At 34.2% G+C, this 24176-nt stretch overlaps 1 protein-coding gene across 5 annotated transcripts; it reads right to left on the bottom strand.

Annotated features, from left to right (window-relative positions):
* Positions 1–2120: 2120 nt before the first annotated feature.
* LOC138315517 (centrosomal protein of 72 kDa-like) lies at positions 2121–22959 on the bottom strand. 5 transcript variants are annotated; one of them, XM_069256590.1, is made up of 17 exons: positions 22857–22959; positions 21531–21658; positions 20279–20316; positions 19747–19901; positions 18878–19039; positions 18076–18201; positions 17233–17250; positions 16392–16435; positions 15883–15992; positions 15380–15468; positions 14756–14925; positions 14217–14418; positions 12742–12941; positions 8021–8153; positions 7646–7760; positions 7095–7262; positions 2121–6312 (listed from the first exon to the last, which is right to left on the bottom strand). In XM_069256590.1, the coding sequence occupies exons 1-17, from the start codon at positions 22927–22929 to the stop codon at positions 6297–6299; spliced, it is 1947 nt and encodes a 648-aa protein (XP_069112691.1). In that variant the 5' UTR covers positions 22930–22959; the 3' UTR covers positions 2121–6296. The 5 variants fall into 5 exon arrangements, with proteins under 5 accessions (XP_069112691.1, XP_069112693.1, XP_069112694.1 ...); XM_069256594.1 differs by having other exon boundaries at positions 3053–6312; positions 12793–12941; XM_069256591.1 differs by having other exon boundaries at positions 3053–6312; positions 14756–14922.
* Positions 22960–24176: the final 1217 nt, after the last annotated feature.

The raw sequence follows: 24176 nt of genomic DNA, 5'->3' as shown, positions 1-24176 counted from the left end.
AACATATCATGTGACATTCCCTATACGTAAGTAACACAGCATGTGACATTCCCTATACGTAAGTAACATATCATGTGACATTCCCTATACGTAGGTAAAATATCATGTGACATTCCCTATAAGTAAGTAACACATCATGTGACATTCCCTATACACACGTACGTAAGTGAAATATCATGTGACATTCCCTATAAGTAAGTAACACATTATGTGACATTCCCTATACGTAAGAAACATATCATGTGACATTCCCTATACGTATTAACACAGCATGTGACATTCCCTATACGTAAGTAACATATCATGTGACATTCCCTATACGTAAGTAACACAGCATGTGACATTTCCTATACGTAAGTAACACAGCATGTGACATTCCCTAAACGCAAGAAATACAGCATGTGACATTCCCTATATGTAAGTAACATATCATGTGACATTCCCTATACGTAAGTAACATATCATGTGACATTCCCTATACGTAAGTAACATATCATGTGACATTCCCTATACGTAAGTAACATATCATGTGACATTCCCTATACGTAGGTAACATATCATGTGACATTCCCTATACGTAAGTAACACAGCATGTGACATTCCCTATACGTAGGTAACATATCATGTGACATTCCCTATACGTAAGTAACATATCATGTGACATTCCCTATACGTAAGTAACATATCATGTGACATTCGCTACACCTAGGTAACATATCATGTGACATTCCCTATACGTAAGTAACACATCATGTGACATTCCCTATACGTAAGTAACATATCATGTGACATTCCCTATATGTAAGTAACATATCATGTGACATTCCCTATACGTAAGTAACACATCATGTGACATTCCCCATACGTACGTAACATGTCATGTGACATTCCCTATACGTAGGTAACATATCATGTGACATTCCCTATACGTAAGTAACATATCATGTGACATTCCCTATACGTAAGTAACATATCATGTGACATTCCCTATACGTAAGTAACATATCATGTGACATTCCCTATACGTAAGTAACATATCATGTGACATTCCCTATACGTAAGTAACACAGCATGTGACATTCCCTATACGTAAGTAACATATCATGTGACATTCCCTATACGTAAGTAACACATCATGTGACATTCCCTATACGTAAGTAACATATCATGTGACATTCCCTATACGTAAGTAACATATCATGTGACATTCCCTATACGTAGGTAACATATCATGTGACATTCCCTATACGTAAGTAACACAGCATGTGACATTCCCTATACGTAAGTAACATATCATGTGACATTCCCTATACGTAAGTAACACAGCATGTGACATTCCCTATACGTAAGTAACACAGCATGTGACATTCCCGATAAGTAAGTAACACAGCATGTGACATTCCCTGTACGTAAGTAACATATCATGTGACATTCCCTATACGTAAGTAACATATCATGTGACATTCCCTATAAGTAAGTAACACAGCATGTGACATTCCCTATAAGTAAGTAACACAGCATGTGATATTCCCTATACGTAAGTAATATATCATGTGACATTCCATATACGTAAGAAACACAGCATGTCATTGTGACATTCTATATTCGCAAATAGAAAAGTGTGTAATGGTTGACGAATTTTGACCTGTATCAAACCCATCCGAGATCTCATTTATATAAAGCAATAAACATAATTTGGTTGAAATCGGATAATAAATACAAAAGTTATTAAATGGAAACAAAGAAATTATCTGTTTTGATGATTTCAAAGTCTCCTACCTTTTGCAAATATTAAAGGATTTTGACCAGTATCAAACTTATTCGAGATCTCATCGATATAAAGCAAAACACCGAATTCGGTTAAAACCGGACAATAAATACTAAAGTTATCGCACGAAAACCTTTTTTCCGCACGCCACTGACGCTGACACCAACGCCGACATAGTGATACCTACATGTATGTGTCGCTCTTGCGTTACAAGGCGACACAATAATGAAACAAGTCGTCTTTTGTGGTAATTCCAGTACCAATGCCGCCCCATATCAATCATATAGGCCGGTAGCCTATACATATTTGTGCATATTGCATTATTTTCTTAGTAAAAAATAACTAAATTAGCTTTAATATACAATATATAGTTTATTGCATTGCTTTGTTGTTTACCATTACATGATGATGTGCATGGCACCACAAGGGATCCAGTGAGTGAATTCCAAACCCAAAAACTGTAATTTATAATTACAATAATACACACACAGACTTTTATGCTCTTCATTTGTCAACCTGTGCATTTAAAAGCACAAAAATACACAAAAATACGGCATAGAAAACAGCACATCGTAAATTAGCTATTACATCACAGTTTAGTGATTTAAAAGAAGTGTCGCTGATAATGAAATGATTAATGCAAACCGATCCAATCACATTGTTTTAATTTTAAGTTGAAAGAATAATTTGTAAATAAGATGAACTGAAATAATGCTATGCTTTGTAAATGATGTTTGATATGTTTAAGGTTTCTACATAAATACACGTTTACTGTACACATTGAAATTCAAGCAAGAGGGAAATTTATGCTAGTTAAAGTGAACAGTCGGGCAAGGATGGCTAAAGTCGGTAAAAATGGTGTGAATGTATCCAGTATAATTTCTTATGAAATGGAAAAATAAAATCTCTCGTCAAAATCTGTCTGCGTACGAAGAAATTAATTTTAAGTATGGAAATTCTAAAACGTCCTCCCGGCTCACTATGTCCGTGGTTACATTTCCACGCAGCCTCGCTTTCAATGCTTTCAACTTTTCTGTACTTTAATGGTCAGAACTGGGAAACTAAGCAGAACTTGACCGTCGTATTAATATGTGAGAACTTTTGGAAGGCCAATGAACGCATTTAGACTGGTTTTCTTTGCCCGACTATTCACTTTAAGAAAAGGACGTTTTAGTGCAAAATATTCGTCTGTGCGTAATATTGTTGTATATATATGAAAGTATGTTGCAAAAAATGGTGTATTTATCAGAAACCACTCGCGTATATGTCCACGTTTGCAGTTTAATAATCACCCCTAATGATTATAAGAAAATTATAAAAACAAAGCAATCTGGTCTTTAAAATTGAGTATACTGAGTATATAATCATAATACAAAAACTGTGTTCCTTTTCAATGTAATGGTAAACAACTAATTGTAATATATCACAGATAGCAGACACGTATGGAACACACACTCGTATGATAAACAATGTAATACAAAAGTAGACTTCATATCATCTCTTCTGATTTTCCCAACCCAGAATCAAAATTACCAGTACATTATAATAATAGACTTCATATACTGCCCTTTCCGAATTTCGCCACCCAGAATCAAAATTACCAGTACATGATTATTGACTTCATACTGCCCCTTCTGATTTTACCCACCCAAAATAGTATCACTCTGGATGAAAAGAAACCCAACATTTCAACTTTTAACTCGACTCTAAATTGCATAAAAACATTAAGAGTACAAAGGTAAATAAATAAACAACAGTTATCTAGATATGCCCAAAATACGTCTTGATAGATGGATGTGCAAATAGAGCCAAATGGTGAATAAATAAAACCTATTTTACATATAATGTTCTATAATGCAAATTACCATTAATCATTAGTCTCTCCATTGCATCAAAACTGATGAGCACAAAGGAATCTACAGTATGACAACTACATTGAATTGTAAGTGGATTTCGCTTTAGGTATACTTTACCTTCTTATATAAATGCTCTTGTAAATCAAGATATATATTTGACTATTCCTGCACTGAGAATTCTGTCTATACGTATAGTTTAGTTTTGTAGGTTGAGGCTTTTTCACAGTGCCTGACCAATGTCACAAAAACTTTTTAAAAGAGCTAAAAATTACTTTAACCAAAAACATATAAGTACAATGTACATAAGTCAGAGATGACAAAATTTCATTTAGTTCGGTAAAAAAATTATTATGATACCAAGTACATACATGTAAAATCAAACAATATATCCAATAGTGTCACATTAATACTAACCTCCCAATGAAACAAACACTGTTAATCAAGACAACAACAAAGGATTTAAAACAAGTTAATAAAGGCAACAAATGCTTATTTCAAACCCCCTATAACACCAAAACTCAAGTATAGGATATTTTACTTTATAAAAACATGAAGACTCTTAAAGATGCTCCACCGCTGACAAATGATATTTTTTCACTATCAAAAACACGAGCAGACGATTTAGTATTTTTCTTCAGTTACAAAAGTTACTTACTTTACACCATTACCACCATTGAAAAGTTTGAGCTTCTAATTTTACTTCAAGTTAAAGTTACAAAAAATAATTAATTGCATCCCGAAAAAAATCCGTGGCACTATATCCTATATGAAATTAAGTACTGATTGCGCATGCACTAAGGGCAAAATAATTAATTTTATATTATTTTTTGTGTTAATTAAACATATATATACACAATTAAACACCAATTTTTGTTCAAGAGATTAATATCATTATGCTCTGTCGGCGGTGGAGCATCTTTAAATTTTTATTCAAATTAATATGTACCCAGTATACCACAGCTTTAATTCCTTTTGTCATAGTTTTTGTTGTACATTTGGCATTGTAATTGGAGTTCCTTTGTCAGAACAAAACACATCATACCATAATCACAAATGTACCCCTAGCGTTTAGACAACTTTATATAACTCCCATAAATATAGAGACAAAGCCCTGCCACCATTCCACAAACTCGATACATTTATCTCAATGAAGTATGTATATCTTCATTGGTAGTACAGGAGAACATGTAACCGGTATTCATTGATTTAACATGAAAATGCATTTTGTGACATTAGGTAATGTAATACAATACAATATACAAAACAACTAAACTGTCTAGTTGTTTTTATAAATAAATAATAATAGCACAACTTTGAAAAATACAAGGTAATCAAGATCATCACTATAAGTCTAAATCAAGGTAATTCTGTTTCAATCAACTATAAAACTTGGTTGATGAGCTGCAAGTAGGAATTTGAATCAATGATTATGAAAATAAATTTCTTGTTTAATGCATACAGAACCTTGAAATAGCAATTGGTCCCAGTCAAAGTTGATTAATGCTAATGCAATTTCAATATTGGAGAGTAAGAATGCTACACAAAAATTACCAAGGGAGACTCAAAGCTATACCTCGGACCCCATACATGAAATATATAAATATATAGATAAATATATTACAATGGACGGATTGGATTTCTCTTTCAAGCACATATGGCAAACAGTAACACAAGTCATATGATAAAACAAGAGGCATATGGGCCTTAACGGTCACCTGAGGTTGGATATAGAATGAACCAATAGAATGAAACAAAGACATATAAACACTATATACATACTGCCCCTTGAAGTCGGTCAGTGATTTTATAAATTGAACTTTTTAATCAATGAAGAGTATTTGCTTCCATCAAACCTGTGAACTCCGAAGAAGATTTTTTGAAATTTTAGTCATTTTGCCCCTGTTTGGCCCCGCCTCTCTGGTCCCCCAGGGGGTCAGCGAAGACCGATATGAATGTTAAACTATAATTCACAATTTTGATTGGCCTTATGCCTTAGAAGGTTTGTGCAAAATTTCATTAAAATTGCTTCAGCGGTTTTGGAAAAGAAGTAAAAAATGTAAATTGTTTAAGGACATACGATGGACAACGACTGACAAAAGGCGATTAGAATAGGTCACCTGAGACTGAGACTTCGTCTCAGATGACCTAACAAGAAGGATATTTTACTGTAAACACACTTATTTTGTGTGATCAAATTTTAATGTTAAATTTATTTTGAACCAGTTACTAGAGTAATATATTCTCGCATTGCTATGCTAATGAATTATGATTGCACAATCATATTTTTAGCACAAAATGTCTCGTGTAAAAAGTGTTAAAATATAATTTCTGCTAAAATATGTATGTTTACACTATTAAACAAAAAGATTTTTATATTTTGTAGTTCTACATTATTTTCTTTGTTAAAAAAGTCGACTTTATGGGAAGGATTTCATATATATATATATATATATACACACATGTATAAGTATCTAGTTTTGATTGTACATGTGTCTTGCTAGATGGTGTCAGAATCCGGTTTCAAAAAAGAAAGCATTTTTTTTATAATTAAATTTAAAAGTAGACTAATTAGTTATCAGCTAAAACTAACCAGACACCAAACAAAGCCAAACTTCAGAAACCGTCAATCTAACAGAGTAAAATTTACCATTTTCATGCCTCTATTTCTCCAATTATTTGCGATAGAAACTGAAAGAAATTGTTGTTGTTAAATATTTTATAAATAACAATAATATAAAAAAGGATATAATGAAAGATAATCTTTCTAATCATTCTTATTAATTTATAGCCCAAAAACTTTAAAAAAAAAAACTGGCACATTATCCAAATATAATTGTATTTTTGTTATACATTAATGTAGTTAAAAAACAAAAACAAACATTTGATAAAGGCAAGAAAACAAATACTGATATACATGTTCATATTAAATGCTGGATGGTGTATGGGCGAAATGTATAATATCAAAAAATAAATATGGACAAAAACATAACTACATTTGTAGTTGTTTTTCATTCAGACGCTGAATTAAAATTCTTTATACTTAAATCTCCTTATCAATTAAATCACAAATAATTGTATTGTGACATTTTATTTAGAGATTCAGTTTAATAAACGATCACCGGTTATATATGAACTTTCATTAATGGTTTTGTTATTTGTATGGGATGAATATTGTACATGCACCAATTATACAACACTAAAGAATGGAATTGATATTGGTAATGAAATAAATAAAAATCCTTTCTTGACTTGGTTTGCCTGGCTAAATTGAAGTCAAATTGATCTGATGATAATTAATGATGAATTAAGAAGAATCATAAAATCAAATCTTGATTAACAGATGATATCAATATGACCAATTTTGAAATACATTTTATGAATTAATCTTTTGATATGGTAAACGAGACATTGTTACAGTGCATGTTAATTGCTGAGTAAAGAGTCACATGTTATAACACTAGGAATCATACATGGTAGCCGAGGCTTTGCCGTGATCTCGGGCTTTGTTGGGTGGTGCGTAGCCAGAATTTTTCTTCAGTTGGTTGTAGCTCCAGTTAAGTTGTTCTACCTCCCCCTGGTGACGACGTTTGGTCTCGTTAAGGTCTTTCAGCAAGTGATCATTGGTCTGGACTAGGGATCTATCATAAATACAATTTAAATGTAGTCAAGGACAATTATTACAATACCACTGTTGATGGAATATCCAAAGAAACCTGTTTCTCTTGGAAGGGTATGGTGAGAAATGTCTGATACATAAATATCCATGAGGCCATATAAAATTAGAATGGAACATAAAAGGATAAGAAGGGACCAGTTGGTATACACCAGATGTTGGTAATAATTTTACCTCCTAATTTATCGTAGAGATATTAAAATGTCAAAAAATTTAAAACATACAAACTATTAACTCATTCACCCCTGAAATTTCATAATAGGCTGATCTAGTCTTTGATTTAGAAGAGTCTACATGTGTCTTTAGGGGTTAATGAGTTCAGTAGTAACTGGCATTAATGGTACATACTTGTGACTCTCCTGTAACATGGCGGCTAGCTCCTGCATCTGTGAGTACTGTTTGAGTCTGATCTGTAACATTTCCACCTCATTTCGAAGGATGTCATTCTGTCGCTTGATCTCCTCTGTAAAAATTACATAAAACACACCATCATAAATAATTATAGAATTTTATACCATCATTCACTCTTACCATTTAGTTGAGCTTCATTATTTAATGTAACTAGTACCTCTTCCTCTAAAATTAAGCTCACTCCTTTATCATGGTCTATATCAAAATGCAAATGAAGTGTAATGTTATGACAAACTGAATGAGGACATTGGTGACAATACTGTGGTCAAGTCATTTGGTTCATAATGGTCAAACCTGGACAGTAGGGCTTACCTAAATGTGACTGGTTGACAGAAGACATAGATGTTGCGGCTGCTGAGAGATGTCCATTTTGCTGTTCCTGAAGTTTTATTTGTAGTTTACGGTTTTCCCTAACAGTGTTCTGTAACTCGTCTTTCAGAGCCTCCTACAAGGAAATATACTAATATTCAACAAAAAAGGCTTTATATCAACAAATACATCATTTATCAGGAATACTTTACATATTTTTAGACTTAGATTTTGCACAACATAGTTTTTGCATTCATCAGCATCCATATGAGTAAAAGTTTCTGAACATGTTATACCATATTAATATTTCTAAATTTAATCATAGTACTCATTCAACATTGAGCTGTATTTAAAGATTGTTTTCCCTCACAAGGGCTATGATATAATTATCTGACACATCTTTTAACCTGTTTTAACATTTCTGATAAAGAAGAGGTGAGAACAGAGGTAAATCTGACACCGTGCAGATCTCATGCTGTGCCACATGCAAGTACAATCTACATAAACAAGTTCAACAAAGTGGACAGCCATTTTTTATGACATTCAAAAAACCAGTGGCATACAGTGATAGAAGGAAATCATTTCATAAGATGTCCTAGTCTGCTGTTCAGGGGACGTAACTCTAGTATCTCTCACATCGATTATCTACTATGGGGTATCATAATCAAAGCCATCTGCTTGAAATCTCGAAAAAAGAAAGAAAAAAAATCTTGTCTACACAAGTTCATGATAAACATTTCTTGCCAATGGATTAGAAGAGTTCCACAAGAGTGTTTTTTTGTGAATATATAATACCTTAAGTTTCTCCTAAAGATTATATCTCTGTCTAAAAGTATCCAGACCTTTTCTATGTTAGGGCTGTTCCAGTAAAACATATATGGTAGGGGGGGAAGGCACTTTGAAATTGGGAGACCCACTGATAGAAGTGATTTTCAATTTTGTTGACCCACACACATATCTGTTTTTTTGTGAACAAGACCATGGCATAGAAGCGATTTAATTTTTTATTTCACTCCGATTTGTAGTATTTGGATTTACACATTTTGATTTCTAGCATCACCAAAGAGTCCTAGGACAAAATTGCACTGTATATGGTGCAGTGAACTTTTGTTTGTTATGCTGCATCTACTACTAAATTTGTATAAGGGTACAATCCTTGTAGAACCAGCGTAAAATCTTCTATACATACTGAAGTGTTTCGCAAGCATAATGCAAAAGTAGACATCTGAACATTCACATTTAAGCTTGTGAATTGCAACTTTTTCCTCGACTTAATACCAGTGAATTTAAATAAAGATCTGTTATTTTGCCAAAACTAATCTATTGTTTCTTTGTACCATTGTCAAGTTTGAATGAATATAATATGTTTTAGATAAATAGTCTATCATTATTATATCAAAATACTAAGAAAATATAATAATTGTTTTGTATTGAAGATGAACAACACATTAAATATTGTCAGAAATTAACATTTTTTTCAATATTTATTTTTGTATTTTTGTAGTCAGGATGACTGAGCAACATTATAAAACATAAAATTTGCATTTTATTTCAAAAGGTTACAAATGCTTCAGATAGACCCACCCACAGAAGGGATTTATTGAAACGCCACCCTGGCACAGAAGTGATTTTATTTTGAACCCACCATGGCACATACTATTTTTTAAAGTGCCTTCCCTGGGTGCCATATATGTTTTGCTGGAACAGCCCTTATATATATATCATATTATCATTCTCATCTCTAGGAGTTACGATCACATTACGAGCATCGTTTTGACGTTACCCCTGGAGATCGAGGATGACTTAGTATATGAAACACAGAAGTATTGTTCTAGCATACATACTACCCACAAATCAAAGTCTTATCTACCCTTCATGTATCAAAAAAATATCAACAAAATAATCATTTTTCTTGAAATACAGTTTTTGCTGTCGTTACATGATACATTCTAACTCACTTTGCAAGGTTGAAAATACGATATACCAATGTACTTTAAATATTTGTGATAAAATCAGACTTTGATATGTGTTGGATAAACAGCAGAATTCTATACAGAAATCTAGCAAATAAAACAAGACTTCCGATAGACACCTCTCATGATCTGTCTTCATGTAATATGTGTTGATTTCAGTAAAATTCATTTATAACAGTATTTATGAAAATAAAATGGTTCAATAAATATGGCTAAATCTCTTAATACACCGAAAAAATTCAACCAAATTTGAATGATTTTTTTGTGACAGATATCCTTTTGTGACATTTACAGAGAAATAACAGGTGCAGAAGAAAATTGGTCATGTGAATGAAAAACATGATGGTCCATTTATCTTGTTGGACATCTTATGATAAATTTCCAGGAAAAGAACATATTCTTTCCAATAAATCTGACAAACAGTCAGAGCCTACTTTTGGGTAGGTTTCACATTATCAGTAATACAAGTGGACTCGTCATGTTTTAAATACAATAACCAGGCACAAATGTCTTGAAAAAACGCAAATTTAAAGTGACAACTTTTTAATGCATTTCAATTTTAATCAAACTTAATTTTCTTAATTAAGTTTCATTTAAAATTGCTCATATCTTAATGACTTAAGAAAACATTTCAATAACTTCAAACAAGAGGCCCAGAGGGCCTGTATCGCTCACCTGGTTTGTAATGTCAAGCCATATTTTGAATACAGGTTCATTGTTTCTTTTCTGAAGGAATTTGAATTTTTACCTCTATTTCCCCTATTGGACCCCGCCCCTCCTGCCCCCGGGGGGTCAGAGCCAAAATTTATACAAGTTCTGTTCCCCTTCACCCAAGGATGTTTGTGGCCAAATTTGGTAACAATCGATGTAAAACTCTAGGACAAGTAGCGATTTATAGGATTTACCTCTATTTCCCCTATTGGGCCCCGCCGCTCCTGCCCCTGGGGGTCAGAGCCAAAATTTATACAAGTTCTGTTCCCCTTCCCTTATGGATGTTTGAGGCCAAATTTGGTTAAAATCCATGCAGAACTTTAGGACAAGTAGCGATTTATAGGATTTACCTCTATTTCCCATATTGGGCCCCACCTCTCCTGCAACGGGGGGATCAGAGCCAAAATTTATACAAGTTCTGTTCCCCTTCCCCCAAGGATGTTTGTGGCCAAATTTGGTTACATTCCATGCAGAACTCTAGGACAAGTAGCGATTTATAGGATTTACCTCTATTTCCCCTATTGGACCCCGCCCCTCCTACCCCCGTGGGGTCAGAGCCAAATTTATACAAGTTCTGTTCCCCTTCCCCCAAGGATGTTTGTGGCCAAATTTGGTTACAATCCATGCAGAACTCTAGGACAAGTAGCGATTTATAGGATTTACCTCTATTTCCCCTATTGGGCCCCGCCACTCCTGCCCCGGTGGGGTCAGAGCGGAAATTTATAAAAGTTCTGTTCCCCTTCCCCCAAGGATGTTTGTGGCCAAATTTGATTACATTCCATGCAGAACTCTAGGACAAGTAGCGATTTATAGGATTTACCTCTATTTCCCCTATTGGGCCCCGCCCCTCCTGCCCCCGGGGGGTCAGAGCCAAAATTTATACAAGTTCTGTTCCCCTTCACCCAAGGATGTTTGTGGCCAAATTTGGTTACAATCCATGCAGAACTCTAGGACAAGTAGCGATTTATAGGATTTACCTCTATTTCCCCTATTGGGCCCCGCCCCTCCTGCCCCCGGGGGGTCAGAGCCAAAATTTATACAAGTTCTGTTCCCCTTCCCCCAAGGATGTTTGTGGCCAAATTTGGTTACAATCCATGCAGAACTCTAGGACAAGTAGCGATTTATAGGATTTACCTCTATTTCCCCTATTGGGCCCCGCCCCTCCTGCCCCGGTGGGGTCAGAGCCAAAATTTATAAAAGTTCTGTTCCCCTTCCCCCAAGGATGTTTGTGGCCAAATTTGATTACATTCCATGCAGAACTCTAGGACAAGTAGCGATTTATAGGATTTACCTCTATTTCCCCTATTGGACCCCGCCCCTCCTGCCCCCGGGGGGTCAGAGCCAAAATTTATACAAGTTCTGTTCCCCTTCACCCAAGGATGTTTGTGGCCAAATTTGGTTACAATCCATGCAGAACTCTAGGACAAGTAGCGATTTATAGGATTTACCTCTATTTCCCCTATTGGACCCCGCCCCTCCTGCCCCCGGGGGGTCAGAGCCAAAATTTATACAAGTTCTGTTCCCCTTCCCCCAAGGATGTTTATGGCCAAATTTGGTTACAATCCATGCAGAACTCTAGGACAAGTAGCGATTTATAGGATTTACCTCTATTACCCCTATTGGGCCCCGCCCCTCCTGCCCCTGGGGGGTCAGAGCCAAAATTTATACAAGCTCTGTTCCCCTTCACCCAAGGATGTTTATGGCCAAATTTGGTCACAATCCATGCGGAACTCTATGACTAGTAGCGATTTAAGTTAAATGTTGACGGACGGACGGACGGACGGACCGCCGCGCCATGACATAAGCTCACCGGCCCTTTGGGCCAGGTGAGCTAAAAATGTAATTTTTTCTTGAGTAAAACTTTCAGTCAAATTTATGAAAACAATTTGTGTACATTATTCTTAGTACTTCTATTACATTCAAACAACATGCAACAAAATGTTCAGATTTTCCTTTTAGAAATTTCAAAAACTCAAAATAACCATTCGATAAACTACGTTTTTTTCAAGACATGGTGTTAAGACTAGGCAGACAACATACATTGTCTTTGTAAGCTTGATGCAGTGAAGTTTTTAGTTGACTCTCATTCACCGTGCTGTCTGCTAGAGTGTTGCGTGTCAGCTCCTCCCTCTTCCGTAACTTAAAGTTCTCTTCCCGAAGGTGTGCTATGTCAGCTTCCACCTTACTCATGTCATCACCGTAATTTCTAGCAAAGTTATCTATCAGTTCATATGCAAGACCTGATGGATAAAAAACAAGTTTACTTTTACCATATAGTATTATACATTAATGATTGACTTTGTTATAAAGGTATTTGTCTCCACTTTAAATTACTTTTACCATATAGTATGATACATTAATGATCAACTTTGTTATTAAGGTATTTGTTTCCATTTTAAATTACTTTTAAGGTATTTGTTTCCATTTTAAATTACTTTTACCATATAGTATTATACATTAATGATCGACTTCGTTATTAAGGTATTTGTCTCCATTTTAAATTACTTTTACCATATAGTATTATACATTAATGATCAACTTTGTTATTAAGGTATTTGTCTCCATTTTAAATTACTTTTACCATATAGTATGATACATTTATGATCAACTTTGTTATTAAGGTATTTGTCTCCATTTTAAATTACTTTTACCATATAGTATTATACATTAATGATCGACTTCGTTATTAAGGTATTTGTCTCCATTTTAAATTACTTTTACCATATAGTATTATACATTAATGATCAACTTTGTTATTAAGGTATTTGTCTCCATTTTAAATTACTTTTACCATATAGTATGATACATTAATGATCGGCTTTGTTATTAAGGTATTTGTCTCCATTTTAAATTACTTTTACCATATAGTATGATACATTAATGATCAAGTTTGTTATTAAGGTATTTGTCTCCACTTAAAATTACTTTTACCATATAGTATGATACATTAATGATCAACTTTGTTATAAAGGTATTTGTTTCCATTTTAAATTACTTTTACCATATAGTATGATACATTAATGATCAACTTTGTTATAAAGGTATTTGTTTCCATTTTAAATTACTTTTACCATATAGTATGATACATTAATGATCAACTTTGTTATTAAGGTATTTGTCTCCACTTAAAAGTACTTTTACCATATAGTATGATACATTAATGATCAACTTTGTTATAAAAGTATTTGTCTCCATTTTAAATTACTTTTACCATATAGTATGATACATTAATGATCAACTTTGTTATTAAGGTATTTGTTTCCATTTTAAATTACTTTTACCATATAGTATGATACATTAATGATCAACTTTGTTATTAAGGTATTTGTCTCCACTTTAAATTTCTTTTTTATTGTGTCTTTAAATATGAAACTTTTGGCTTATAAGGAAAGATTTTTTTTGTATTTTTCATGCATTTTTCGATTGCTGTAGATTAAAAACCTAGCTTAAAACAATTTAATATCATAACTTAAATAATAAAGATATTTTGATTTTAAAAGACCTGCAATACTCACCTCTAAATTTGATGTTTTTATGTAGTGACTTTGAACCATTCCAGTATCTATCAACAATATCTAAAAGTCTAGAGAGTAGTTCTTTTGATCTAGAGTTCTCTCCCTTCATGATTCCATTGGAGACCAGGGCTTCATTTGACCTAAGGTCATCTGCTGACCTATCTGCTCTTCTAATTCCCAAGTCTTCCATAGAATCGTGATGCTGGAAACAAGAAAAAGCATTTCTTTAGCTAGCTTTCTTTTATTATTAAAAGAATAATATACTAGACAAATGTTTTATTCTAGGGAAATCCAAATTCAATTTGAAGGATATGATAACTTTGGACTCCCAAAAAAATCAGCATCAATCATGGTTAGGTTTCCTTTGCATTATGCTACAGTAATGTATATTTACTCCATGAATTATATTAGCAGTGTCCTTAAACAAAACCTGGAGATCTGAAATAGGACAGTTTATAGAAAAATCATAACCTCATTAAAAAGTTTTACATGAACTGAATAAAGAATGAAAAACACTGGTGAAATGAGTAATTGTTTACCTCCTTTCTCATTGACGGCTGACTTTGTGACCTCTGATGACCTTGTGGTGACTCCTCCTCCCCAAATGACCTTCGTCGTTCTGTCGGTACCCGAGGGGGGCCAGGGTAGGGGTCTCGCTCAGTTAGGATCTGGGAAGTACTACCATTTCCAGCCCTTGGTTGTTCAGCTACTGTTAATATTTCATGTTGTTTTATTACCAGAGGTAATCACCTTTAATCACTAAATCACTTTCAGTGCTAGATGAATTCTTTCAAACTTTATGTAAATAGGGACCAAAATTAAGAGTTGGCATGAATTCTCACTAAGCAATATCTATAAATACACCAAGTATATGTAGTCGGTAAGGAATTCATTAAAATTCTGTACATGACTTTTGACATGATAAAATTAAGACACAATAAAGAACAAAACATTTTTGACTAAATTATGAGGTTGATGACTGGTAGGACACTAGCTATGCAAATAAATTAGATCTGCTTGTGAAAAGGAAGTAATTGTCATTCATATCATATCTGCAGGAGTTGGGCAAAAATTTTGACAAAGACATAATCTTTTCAGTAGACTACTGCCCTTAAGATAACATAAGGAAATGACATAAATGTCAAGAAATTGGAGAGACATACCTTGATTTGGGTTTGCAGTGAAGTAACCATGACTTTTGAATTTGTTATAAGCCTCTACTTCATCTTGGTACTGTAGGTTCTCATCCCTCCTGATAAACAAAATTATGTTAGCCAATCACTACATAATCTCTGTCACCTGTCACTGCATAGGTAAGTGAGTATCATTGAACAGGGAATAGGCAGCACACATATTATAAACCCTAGTCTTACAGGAGAATATTCATGACAAAATTAACCTATAACTTCATTTAAATACTATATCTTCATTTTAATAGGAAGCACACATATTATAAACCCTATAGGTATATACATAGTCTTAAAGGAGAATATTCATGATAAAATTAACCTATGACTTCATTTTATTTGTTTCAATAGAAAGTTTTGAAAGTATCTGACAGTTTGAAAAAGATGCAAAAATGTACTTGACTCTGCTTTGATATCTCAATTTCAGTAAAATGTATCGGTATATAAATGCTAGAATATTGTTTGTACAATATATCTACCTGTGTTGTCTTTCCTCTGTACCGGTCACAGTGACAGACGGTATGTTGGGGTACTTCATCCTATAGGCCTCCTCCATACTGCCTGGCCGAGGTTTGGGGACAGCCACCTCCTATAACACACTCAAACGTCTTACTGTTGCAAAACTACACAATCGTTCTAATAATCACTACCACAATATATATTCCATTTTTGCATATCAGAGAGTTACCTCCCTTGTAGGTAGGCATCCATTGTGCAACCTCTACTTAGTGAGCAACACTTTGACATATCATTTTCTCTGAAATCTTAGATGCTAACCTCGCAAACACATGACGTCACAATCATTATCTACCTACAAGGTCAGATAACTCTGTAATATCTAGGTATGTGAATACTGTACAGAATACAATAACTGGTACAATATGTTAGCAGCAAATGCTATCCATGATTATCTAGGTTGTATTATATTTTCATAATTAGTAATTTCAAATGGTAAAAAAATCATAAATATTTAATTTGTCATACATACCTCTCTGTTGTCCTCCACTGGTCCCCCATCCAAACTTTTCAAAACTGAAATAAAAAGATGCATATGATCTGCTCTATCGAATGTGAAGTATAAACTTTAGACAACCAAGGCACTACGGTGTGTATTTCCAATGTTTTTCCAGTATACATATCAGATATTAATTGCACCCATGTTTTATTCTATTCGGCATTTCTTGTTTTGAAACTTGTTTCTACCTTATGTTTTAACATAATTCTTTAGTTAGATATTAAGCAATTTATGCTGCATTTTTATAGCCAAATCATTGATTATATGCCATTGAGTGCTTAAACATAGTTAAATGATTCTGTATACATACATTTGTATATTTAAGATGTAGTCTATTAACATGACAGATTTCCGCTAATATCTGAAAGTGCTACAGGTAATTGCATTTTCTGTACATTGATTTCAAGGCACATCTTACCAAAAGCCATTCTTTATTGTAAAAATATAATTAGATTTAGTAGTGTGCTTATTACCAAGTTCAAAAAATTGTGTGTATATGCAGTAACAGCAATATACACCAATAGTTTTCTCCAATTAATTAAGTTTATAATTTGAAACAAACTTATTACAAAGTTATTAAAGCTCGTTCAATATATTTGTTATGAGTTGCCTTTGTTAGTCAAGCTAATTGTCAAAGTTTCTGACAATGTTTTGTTAATAGCATTACCATCGTATCCATCTAATTAGGATTATTTATAGTTATGTCCTTTTTTTATTTTATTTTAGAATAGGAAACATATAAACATATAATTATATTTTAGCGAATTAATATCAACTTTTAATATATAATTATTTCTTAGTAATATCAATGTACCTTGATAAGGTCTGCTTTCTGCATAAAAAGAACAATTTTCATTACGACAAGGTGACCTATGTATTTAGATCTATATACAAATAATAATATGTACATTTAACATATGATAACACAACAGACATTAAATACACATGTATAATGTACTAGATGTCAAAATGGTCTTCAAATCGCAGGTCTAATTTGACACAACAAACAAACCAAAAACATAATATATCACCTATGTCTTGATTAGATAGATCTACCTAGAGTAGTCCTCTGCTGTAGGTTCCCGAGCGGCTGAACCTGTTACAGCCCGCGGCCTACTGATGTCACCACCTGTCTTGGCTATATAGACCAACCTTCTAGAGAGTAGTCCTCTGCTGTAGGTTCTCGTGCGGCTGAACCTGTTACAGCCCGCGGCCTACTGATGTCACCACCTGTCCTGGCTATATAGACCTACCTTCTAGAAAGTAGTCCTCTGCTGTAGGTTCTCGTGCGGCTGAACCTGTTACAGCCCGCGGCCTACTGATGTCACCGCCTGTCCTGGCTATATAGACCTACCTTCTAGAAAGTAGTCCTCTGCTGTAGGTTCTCGTGCGGCTGAACATGTTACAGCCTGCGGCCTACTGATGTCACCACCTGTTCTGGCTATATAGACCTACCTTCTTGAGAGTAGTCCTCTGCTGTAGGTTCCCGTGTGGCTGAACCTGTTACAGCCTGCGGCCTACTGAGATCACAACCAGTCCTGGCTATATAGACCTACCTTCTAGAGAGTAGTCCTCCGCTGTAGGTTACCGGGCGGCTGAGCCTATTACAGCCCGCAGCCTACTGAGGTCACCACCTGCCCTGGCTATACAGACGTACCTTCTAGAGAGTAGTCCTCTGCTGTAGGTTCCCGGGCGGCTGAGCCTGTTACAGCCCGCGGCCTACTGAGATCACCACCTGTTCGTGCTATCAAATCCAGAACTGCTACATCATCATCATCTAGGGCTGTAACAAGGAGAGCAAACCAATTTCAAGGTCAAAATCCTATTTTAATAAGAGCAGCAATCAATTTTGTCACATCAATAGGCTAGTACAAGACAGAAATCATGTAATCCTTCCTCAGCAAGATAGAATACTAGGTAAATATAAGGGTATGGTACAACATATCTCAACCGACAAAACATAAATATGGTACTGTAACCAACTTAGGCAGCTTAATATTTCATAATAACATGATTCTACTGCTCATGTGCTTGAAACATTCTGCTATTATTTAATCTCACCATTTATTATCACTAAAAAATATGCAAAATTTAATCACAAGAAGAAAAGTTTGTTATAGCTGCTGAGGATATGAGGGTGGTATAACATACAGGTCTATGATATCAAAGGAACGGTTCACATATGAAAGATTGATAGAGCTCAATAGTTCTTTCTCAATACAAAACAATATGCTCATCTTCAAATGGACAATTCAATTTAAAGATCAAATAAATTGATATGGCATAAGAGGGATACTCATTAAATACAGATAAAGATTTCCAGAACTAGAACACAGTAGACAGATACATGTAGTGTACTAATATGTGAATACCACTTTCTGAATGTTGTAAACTTAAACATTTCTACATACAAATTGTGTACATGAATATTAAAACGACAGCATTTATGAATAGCTTACCAGTCATCCCCTTGCCCATGCCACGGACCATCTCTGCCCGGGGGTGGGGCTGTTTGGGTGGAGGTTCCCCATTGCTGGGTTGGGCAGAGATTTCCAGAGCTTGACTTGAACTAAAATGAACAAGGGCTGCATTTCTTTCTCTGTCCCTAACTCCTCGATCATCTGGACAAAAAAAATCAACATTTTATATAGGTTGCCAAAAAGGTTTCATTTCCTTTTTCCAATGGAAGAACCTATAATGTTTTTGTAAACTATATATATATAATAATGAAAATAGAATTTTAAAAGGTATTTAAACATTTTGCTTCCTTTCACATACACCACCAAATTATGATCAATGGTCAATACTCATTAGCTTTAATATTCTCATTTGTATTTGACAATTATCAAAACCTACCAATAGATTTGTAAGCTTATACTTCATTTATTTATATATTCTGTTCTGTATTCAATACTGATTTTGTATATATTTAAGCATTGAGTGTCTTTCAGTTGACATTCACAGCCAATATGAATGCCAATTGAACCGAGGCAAATTCCTCTTCATGGTATTTGCCTCTGTCCTGTTACATGGCTATGAATGCCAACTGAAAGATGTTCAATGCTCATATTTACATTTGATTACAATTTTATGATGAAATCCCAAGGAATTTTGCATCTATAATGACTTAATCATTCATTATCGTTATGGATAGAACAGTCATTAGAACAGCTGTTTTCTGTGATCGCTGGTACAACAATTGTGACGTCATTATAAGTGGTTAAAGTTCATAGACTATATGAATGCTAACTGCGCTTGTTAAGGTTACATAGTGGGACTGCAGTGAAAATGTAAATATAAGTATAAACACTACCTACAGCTTGCTTACCAAGTTTTTGTAGATTGGGGAGCATGTGTATTAGGTACAATCTGTAGTCAGGTTCAGTACGAGTGATTGGGTTAAGTCGAAGGTCTAACTCCTTCAGATTAGAGTTGAACCTAAGGCGCTTCAGTTCATCCATTGTCTCTATCCCATTGTAGTAGCTGGTGGCTATTGTCAAGGAAACTACATTTAAATCTAGCTTTAATGTTATAATAATATTTGGGAGAAATTTGAAAAGTTCAAAAATGACTATTTGAAGAAAGAGTGATAAAAAATTGACATTGTGAAGTTCAAATGAAATTCTGTATTTTCTGGAAGATCAGCCACAATTTTTCATTTTATTACCCAAAAATTTTGGTTGGGGACTTGAGGGTTGGGAGGGGGAACCTCTGCAGTTTATATTCAGGTGTGACTTCTAGCCTTGAAAATATGGTACCTAGGATCTTTGTCACTCTTTTGACTTAATTATCTTTTTTCAAAATATGCTTATGATTTTAGCAGCATTATCAGTTTCTTGAATTTCACACAAAAAGGATACAGGTTTAGATTCTCCAACAGCTTCAGATGTTCCATTCCCTGTACAGATATAAGATTAATGTAGAACTCAAGTAAAAGAATGACAGGTGTATATTCTCTACAGAAATTTACCAATACATTTACAGTAGAGCTAAAGCTTTTATATTTGACAATAAAATAGTATCAGGTACATAGCAACTGTAGTTTGATTTGTCTAATAAATCAAATTCAGGAATGTACAAATGGGTATTGGTATGCAATCTTAATCTTGTAATTTCATGTTGAATATTGTAGATTTTTAACACATCAAAAGATTATTATATAATAAACTTCATTGACAGGAAACCGGAATGCCCGGAGAAAACCCACGTGATCGGGCAGGTGACCCCTAACCTTTTCACGTCCGTGCCGGGGATCGAACCCCGGCCGGCTAGGTGAAAGGCGAGCGGCTTAACCACTACACCACCCGACCACCCGACCACCTAATAAAAGATTATTACACTCATCATGATGAAATATGTAATTACAGTACTATACTCGTAGCACCTGCAGGCTATGTACATTTATTTACATGTACATTTACAGATGAATTACAATAAATTTGAAAATTATGGCTCTATTGTCAAATTGATATTAATAGTAATTTTTTCAAATGTATAAATTCATCCATTCATATGAGTAGAATTAAAGGGACAATTCACTCAGGCTAATTCTTTTACATAACCAAGAAGCAAAATTTGGCATAAATGTATTGTTCTGCATTTCTTATGAAACATATAACATAAGATATTGACAAATTCCACGTCATTGTTTAGTATTTTATTTGATATCGTTGTAATTACAAATCGTTGATCAATACGATTAAGCAGGTACAATATGTACGCTGTACCAATATCCGAGCCAAAGTCACGCACGTTAAACAAATGAACTACATAACCACTGTGGCGGTGATATAATGATTTTTTAGGCAAGACAATTCACCTAATAAGGTAAACACACTTCTGTCAGAGCGATTTGAGCTGTTCTAGACAAAAGTAGCATTACTCTACGAGCAAGGGACTGGGTTCGGCATACAAGATATTCGACCACAATGTGTAATGGCGGACAGCGAGTGAGTTTGAACATTTCACACGCATTTCACCACCATGGGATTTTCTGACATATCACAGTAAAACCGACTGATCTAATTTGCATTAGAACTGGGGGGTTTCCGATATATATACAAATTTTAATGTTCTCGTAGAATGAATTGTCCCTTTAATAAATATGTATACCTGTAAACATGTTAAGGCATTCCTGGAGAGGTCAAGGCATTTGAGACGAGAAAACTTTCGAAGTGAACTTCCAAGACTGCCGACTTTCTCATGGTAGGTGCCAGGAAGTGACAAGGCTTTGACATCCTCTGTAACACAGAATTACAGTTATTGGTTTTGTGTACAGCATGCCACTGTACTTCATTAACAGTATACAGGTAAAATAGATGGTAAAATATCTTCAGATCTATTTTACCTTTTTTAGGATTTGTTCAGGTCAATAAAACTTAAATGCACCTTATATATATATAAGAAATGAAGTTTTGCAACATTTTGAATTGTGTGTACAAAATTCTCAAATTGCTACAACTTGATATAAGATTTAATTCAAGTTTGATAAGATCAAATTAAAGTTTTGGAATATTTTGATAGTTTTGGTACATTTTGAAAGTTCTGTATTATTTAGAAGAAAATGACAAAATCACATTTGCTGATCATTATCCTATTTGCATAACTGTCACCTCAATCTAATTAAAATTAGAACTTCTATGTCGCGCTACGAGCGGACGGTACGGAGAGCGACATAGAAGTTCTAATTTTAATTAGATTGCTGTCACCTTAGCTTATTTCGTGTATAACCACAGAAGCTTGATGTTCTGTCAATAATATCATATAGTATAAATATATATAAATACCCCCCCCCCCCTATGTACTTTGTGAAACATAGTATATCTATAATATAGTATACTGATAGGGGCATTTATATAGTTTCTTTTATTATATTATTGACAGAACGTCAAGCTCCTGTACCCTGGTATAACATGCATTGTAAGCTTGATATATTATGCAGATTTTTAGGATCTAGCCTGGTTCTAAGCAAATTAAATTCAATGTAATAAACATTCGGGAGTTCGAATATGAGGTTAGCAATTTATAGGTCATACAGGTGGGTATACGACGTTCATTTTAAGATAAGACCACCAACTGAGTTATTTATGATATGGCCATTTCAATAACATATTCAGCTCCGCGCTAAACATGTTTAAACATGCAAATCCATAAACTGTCAAACTCAACGGCAATAATTCAAACATAAGACATACAACTACACAAAAGTATATAGTGCAACTGCGTCAATCTTTCAAGTGTTAAATGAATTTTACATTGAAAAGAAAAAGAAAATCCTCTCGAGTCATAAAAAGTGCACCGGATCGAACGAGCACTTGCAAAGAGAGTTCTGCAAAGCTTTCAAATACGGTTGAAATAAACGTAAGTTTCTGAAGCTTTGGTCGTTGTGGCAAGATATTTGTGATATGTATATAAAAATATATTCAAATTCTACATTACCCAGATTGTCATGTTGCAAATTCACTCGATTACGGATGATTTCTTCTGTCAATGTTAGTGTTTCGTTAGCCATGTTTGTTTTCAAAACACCCGGACAGAATCGTACTCGACACGAGCCTGTTCTTCAGTGAGATATATATGGATAAATGAACTGCGCTGTAGGTTTTAAGTGTAAACTGCTATCCCTACAGTTCTGTACTGAAATTTAATATAGATATGTTCATAACTGCAGAAAAATGTAATATATGAACTGATTATAATCAAATTTTAGTTTATAACTAACAATATATTTATTACATACATGTAATTGTTGACTTTGTGGAAATGCGCACCTGAATGTTAATTAGATAGGCATAATTAAATTATGAAATTATTTAAGTCTCATTACCTTTACGAAACGGCTTTTAATAATATAAACCGAGATTGATAATTTTGTAGAATCGCAAAAGTTAGTATACCATTTACACTTATCATTACATTCTCCAATATCTAGTTAAGCTTGCTTAAAGATGCTCCACCGCCGACAGAGCATTTTAGTTTAGGATATCTGCTCATTTAAATATGGAAATAGGGAGGGATCAAAATGTGATAAGAGGAAACATAATTTGTAACAACTGTAAATCCTATAGAAGATGAGTTTTATTTTGTTTTGATTTGTCCATTTTATATTGATCCCAGGCGCCGATTATTACAGAGAGCCATACGATGATCGAAAAATATCTGGTATCCTGTCATACTTATATGTCAAAGTTGAAATCACGTTTACATTTTATTGTATAGAGAATTTTGTATTTGGTGTCATTCTTCTTTGTCTAAACTACATTGTAAATATATCTACAAATGTAATTGTGCACAAGTATATATGTTTTGTACCTATTAGTCTATAGGGTTTTTGGTTAATAAAATCAAAATTGATAGATTGAGTAATTAGATAAATAATGAAACAAATAAATAAATAAATAATTCAAAAAATAAGCAGAAAAAAAAACTTGCGAGTTAGCGAACAAAAATAAACAATAAGCATGTGCATGCATGTTGGGGCCGCGGTGGCCGATCTCTGGGATTACGGGTTCGAATCCCAAGTGGGGCAGTTGCCAGATACTGACCGCTGGTCGGTCGTTTTTCTCTTGGTATTCCGGATTTCCTCCACCAACAAACCTGGCATGTCCCTACATGACCCTGGCGGTTAATAAATAGGATATTTAACTAATATTAAAAACCTTAAGTAGATTGTATTTATTTCGGGTTACCGGTATGCCAAAATACAAGGACAGTCCAACGTAAATGAACATGATTGCAAAACATAACTAAAGATTTCTT

Source organism: Argopecten irradians, chromosome 2, assembly GCF_041381155.1.
Source record: "Argopecten irradians isolate NY chromosome 2, Ai_NY, whole genome shotgun sequence".
NCBI lineage: Eukaryota > Metazoa > Mollusca > Bivalvia > Pectinida > Pectinidae > Argopecten > Argopecten irradians.
This window is presented reverse-complemented; position numbering and strand designations above follow the sequence as displayed.

Excerpts from the sequence above, each read along its gene's own strand:
- LOC138315517 (XM_069256590.1), bottom strand. The coding sequence starts at position 22,929 with ATGGCTAACGAAACACTAACATTGACAGAAGAAATCATCCGTAATCGA. Across the intron at positions 21,659-22,856 it reads TTTGCAACATGACAATCTGG|AGGATGTCAAAGCCTTGTCA; the intron begins GTAATGTAGAAT and ends TCTGTGTTACAG. Across the intron at positions 12,942-14,216 it reads TAAAAACATCAAATTTAGAG|GTCTTGCATATGAACTGATA; the intron begins GTGAGTATTGCA and ends TTTATCCATCAG.